We start from the raw sequence: 5,485 nt of genomic DNA on the forward strand, positions 1-5,485 counted from the left end.
ATACACATAAAAAATTTAGAAACCTCTTTACAATCCCTTTAAGGCATAAAGTTTACTCAAAATTTCTATGCTTCGAATTGTGGACTGGCCAGATTCAATATCTAATTTTTGGAAAGTGTTACAGATAGCTGAAATTGAGCTTTATCTATCAGCTGGTAAATAATTAGATGACTATGTTAGACAACAATGATTATATTTGTAAATAGCTAAATAGATATTTTGATCTAAATTGCGAACTGATTGTATAAATGTTGTTTATTTATTAATTTGTTTGTTTATTTGTTTATTTATTGATATTTATTGTAAATAAACGTTACCATAGTAAATATATGAATAAATTAATAAGTGTTTCATTTGACAAATGAGCAAATTCAAAGAAAGATTCGACACCTAGTCACATAGTGGTAGCAGGTGTTCCTGAGGTGGTACCATGCCCCCTACCCCCTGCCCCAGTAGCTACATCTATGACACATGACACAGTACGTGCATGGTTGAAATTGAAAACTCGAAACATGATGCATTTCTATTAGCTCCCGTAGAAACCCCATAGAAGAAAGCCAAATAAAATTACCTTTTGGACTCTGTGTGCAATTACAACGTGTGACATCTTTTACATCTGGTGCCCCATTATCTTGCCCATTCACCAATATCATTTTAAGCTAATAATTCAGTTGAATTCTTCATATTTTCATATATTTTCTCGAAGTTCCAATTTTTTGTTTGTTTACAAACATTAAACCGGAAGCACATGGCCATGAGGCTATTCACGCCTTTAACGTTAGAGAGCATGGAAAGAATTTGACTTCAGACAACAACTAATTTCCTAGACCCCCCTACCTACGCTGTTAAACATTCTTTCTGACTTTTTTGTGATGTTCTAATAATTTTCTTTTCAACCACAAGGTCCACATGGACCTTTTTACCAGGGGCATGTGTAGGAACCTTTAGTTGAGAGACCGACAGGGGCGACAAACTTTCCAGGGCGAGGAGGGGTAATAGGCATTTAGGCCTACTATGTGAAATGATAAACAAAAAATTGAAAGAAGGTAGCCCTCTTTGTGGGGCTCATCTGCCAACCCCAACCCCTCAGACCCCCCACCCCTCGACCCGTACCCATCAGCAGATACGTCACTGCTTTTTACCAGGGGAAATAAACCCTTTCAAATATTTACACTAATACCTAATGCACTTAACTTTTGATCAAAAAAACTGAAGGTAGATTTCTGAACAAGTTTTTATAATTTAAATACGAGAGCAAGACGAGCTACATAAAAACAACAAATGAAAAGTAAACAACATAAAACAAGCCATTGTCACGTTCTGATATAATCCCATTGGTCAGCCGGCCATTTTCTTTGGTCCATGACAAAGGTGACCATAATTTCTGAGTCAAATTGTCACTATGGATGATTTTTTGGAATTTCTTTTGGCCTACGGAGTAACGATTTTTATGGTCAGTTCAGTATACGGCAGCGGTAAGAAGTTTCGACTTAAAGGGATTGTGAGGCGGTTTTCTAAATTTTACATGTGTACCGGAGACACTGATATCATCAATTTAAACCATTCCAAATTTCAGTCAGACGTCTGTGGTTCCTGCAATTCCACTAAAACTAAGCATTTCTGTAATAACAGGAACCACAGACATCGGCCGCTAGCCCGAACATCTGTCTCTATTACAGCCTCTGATAGCTATTTTGTCATTTGTCGCCTGGTGTAGGGTCAGCAAAACTACAAAGACGCAAAGAGCACCGACGCCAGGCACCATTACTTTTGGTGTTTTCGATTAACGGGCGATTTCGTTTCGTTTTAGGTCTCGGACATTCTGCTTGTGTCGATCACCATAGAGCGAACAACTTGGAAAAATGTCTGGCGGCTCTCAGACAAGTCGCAGACGACAGAACTCTGTTTTGGTTCGGAGAGAAGTACACTACTTCCTGCAATGGGGCCAACGCCTTTGATGCCGACTGTTATAATCCTAGTTCCAAGTCGGCGGATAGTTTGGTCTCCAGGGCGTTCCAGGAAGCGGATACTGGTTTAATTGATACATTTTTGGAAGTTAGCTACCGGCAAGTTCCTGGTTTGTGATTTTTAATATTCTTAGGACATCCCCATGGGAACAGGTTGAACCTTGTCCACGGGCCTCCACCCCACCTCCAACTGTTAACCTGTCATCTACCAACCAACCGTACTTGCATTTCTTTCAGGATCTTATTTTGGTTGTGGAAACGATTTCGAAGTCCACGAAAGCAACACAATCGATGTGGACCCTCTATCTGTAGAAGTGTACCGGCCGTGGCAGCTACGTGATGAACCTGTGTACAGTTGGCGATCCTCGGACGGCGACTACTATACCTTCATCTTCTTTGATGTCGGCTTCATGCACATCAAGTCTGTCATTATCAATATTCCTGGTGATGACGTCACAGCCGGCGAGGTAGGTTCCTTATTTCCAGACTGGCCGTTGGGATTTTGAATAGTGCTTATAAATGCTGATGTCATAGAGTCGTTCCCATGGACCCCAAATTTTACATTTCAGACCATTTTGCCGTACGAAGGACCACTGAATCCCACCAGAAATAAGAATCCCTACATGTTCATCTTATACCGGCAGTCGGAGTACCTGGAGCTGGGATCCAAATGGAGGAATATCCTACATAGAAGATCGGCCAATATCAACCTATCGGAGTTTGCTACAGAGAAGAACCTTACTGGTACGTACATAAAAGAATATGTTATTTTTTGATTGACAATGTTTTGACTTATTTGATTGACATGTTTTGACTTATTTGATTGACATGTTTCGACTTATTTGATTGGCATATTTTAACTTATTTGATTGACATGTTTTGACTTATTTGATAGACATGTTATGACACTTATTTGATTGCCATGTTTTGACACTTATTTGATTGCCATGTTTTGACTTATTTGATTGACTTGTTTTGACTTATTTAAGATAATATGTCGTCTATTGTACGACAATCTATAATATTACAATTCCGTTTCTTTCTTTCGAATAGGTATATCAATGCTAAGTGATTGAGTACTTCATGATGAAAAGTGGTATCAGGTGTCTAAAAGAGTAAGCATAGTATTCCTAACTTCTTTTCATCATTTCTTATTTCAGGACCGGTTGCGATCAATTGGATCTTGGTGAAAGGAGATGCTTATGCTGCTGAAATAAAACGACGAACTGGTTATATGAACACGTGTCCACATTTCGTTAATGATGGTAGGTAACCTTTGGTTTCATTTCAATCTTGGCATTCTTTGCAATCCCCAATTTGGCGTATAAGACGAAGTTCGTTATAGCTTGAAATTAAAGATGGGGTTCTAGAGGATCCTTTCCACCAGCCGATCATGGTCCAAAGTTCCCATTTCATCATTTTCAGCTCTCACCGACCAGAAGTTGAATTTCCTACCAGAGAAGACCAGGCAACTAGACCTCAGTGTCTTCATGAATGTTACTTTGAAGGTTCCCCAAACCGCCTTTAATTCCTGTTGCGTCAACTATGAATATCCGTAAGTTTTCTAAACATCTTACTGGTACTAATCTTAGGATAAGGCGCATAGATACTGAGCTAGAAACAACATTAACCACGGCAAGTGCTTTTGAGTGATTGTCCATTCCACAAAAAGCCAGTTTTTGTTTCTGGCCTACAGCAAATGTATATTTTCCACATACCATCAGCTAGCGGCTAGATCCTTGTAGACCAAGACAGGGCCACAGTCCACGGACGCCTTGTGCGTTCAGGATTAGGCCGGAATAGGTGGGGAATTCTCCTGGCTGCTGGGTGACTTGGCCAGTGCTTTCGAGAGTCTTCAGTGTAGGCTTTCATTCACTAATTCAACGATACATTTATCTCTTCAGAGCAACAACATTAGCCCTGAATCCATTGGGTGATGGGAACGTGAAAGCTGTCTACGTCAGGACCGATGTTCAACCGGAAGTAGAATTGTCAATGGCCACAGCTTTCCCCAACCAGAAAAGAGACTTCAAAGGTTTGTGGTTTGCGGTTTTCTCCTCAAATAACATTACAAGGGGCTCGTGAGCTTAACTGGGTTGGGCACCTCCACAGGAACATATGCTCTGCTGCATTCTGATACCCATCTGTGGGTCAATTCTTTTTGTGGGGTAGGGCTTCCGTTCAATCAGCTCCTACGTAATTTGAGCTGGATTCGCGCCCTAAAACTTCACAAGAACAATTTCCGACAAGAATAAGCTCTTGAATATCGACACCAGTCGGGATTGGTCTTTGACTACATTGGTATCTCAAAAGATTCTTTTAACTTCCAGGTAAATTGTTGACGCTGATGGTACTGGACAGTGATTCACCATATCCAATGTTCGGCGACAAGAAGGAGCCCTTCCTACACTGGTTGGTGGTGAACATAGAGGAAGCCGATGTGTCCAACGGAGAGATCGTCAAGGAGTATGTTGGCCCGGCACCACCAAACCCCGAGCCCCATACCTACCATTACTTACTGTTTGAACAGACTGGACAGATCAATCCTGAAGAAATAGCAGCCTTCACAGCTATAAAATGCAGTTTTCCATTCAGAGGACGGTACGTTATAAATATGTTAGCTATTTGGGCGTGTCGGAAGCTGCTTCTTCGTCTTATACCTTGACACATGACAGCAATAGACACTTGTATGAACTTTCCTGAGACCCCCACCCATTGCTCAGCTTATCGTGTGGATACTCTATCGGCTCCTCCCGGGACCGCTTCCGGTGGTTCGACCCCTCAATCCACCCCTCCACACATAACATTGGTCTTCTTATGTCCTCTGGACTCAGAATTTTGGTCATGACATGAGTGTCGCATCATGATCTCTCAAAGGCTTTTCGAGTCGGTCTTCATTACGTCCTTGACTCCTTTATTTTTCTTGCAGGTGTCGTTTCAAGTCCAGAAATGTGATCGAAAAATACAACCTGAAGTTGATTGGAGCAACTTGGCACAAAACCGGAAATGACGAATATGTGAGACATGTGTACTCTGATTTCGGCCTGAGATATTGTGAAGTCTGCAAGGGAGCTGAAGGCTTCTCTATGCCGTGTTCCTCGGCCAACGCTTTTAGGTACACAACACTGGCTTTGCTACATACAATCGCCGTAGTGTGCTTTTTACATTTTATTCAGTAACTAAAGATGCGGTTTGCCTCGTTCACTCTTACAGAGTTGTCGTTCCTTGCAGTGTCTGTCCATGTCAAGGAACGACAACTCTGTGTACATGAAAAGAGAAATATGTGCTGGCTTATGTGACGTCATAACCTGGTCAAGTTCTATTAGGGATCCCAAGGACCACAGACGTCGAACAGGAAACTGGAATCCTGCTTTCGATTCATATTAAAGGAAAATTTGTACCAGCTTCATAATTACATGGTATTTGCGATAGTGACGTGATAATCTAATCAAGATTTATTAGGAATCCTAAGGACAACCGAAATCAAAAAGCTAATCAGCTAGGGCATGCTTACACTC

At 41.3% G+C, this 5,485-nt stretch overlaps 1 protein-coding gene across 1 annotated transcript; it reads left to right on the plus strand.

The window, feature by feature from the left end:
* Window positions 1-1,402: 1,402 nt before the first annotated feature.
* On the plus strand, window positions 1,403-5,146 carry LOTGIDRAFT_173822 (hypothetical protein; the record flags this gene model as incomplete). Its single annotated transcript, XM_009051892.1, has 9 exons — window positions 1,403-1,475; window positions 1,811-2,077; window positions 2,205-2,434; window positions 2,537-2,711; window positions 3,128-3,232; window positions 3,393-3,522; window positions 3,872-4,002; window positions 4,298-4,568; window positions 4,897-5,146. The coding sequence occupies 9 exons, from the start codon at window positions 1,403-1,405 to the stop codon at window positions 5,144-5,146; spliced, it is 1,632 nt and encodes a 543-aa protein (XP_009050140.1).
* Between the last annotated feature and the right edge of the window lie 339 nt (window positions 5,147-5,485).

The sequence above is a fragment of the Lottia gigantea genome (genome assembly GCF_000327385.1).
Source record: "Lottia gigantea unplaced genomic scaffold LOTGIsca_173, whole genome shotgun sequence".
In the NCBI taxonomy this organism is placed as follows: Eukaryota; Metazoa; Mollusca; class Gastropoda; family Lottiidae; genus Lottia; species Lottia gigantea.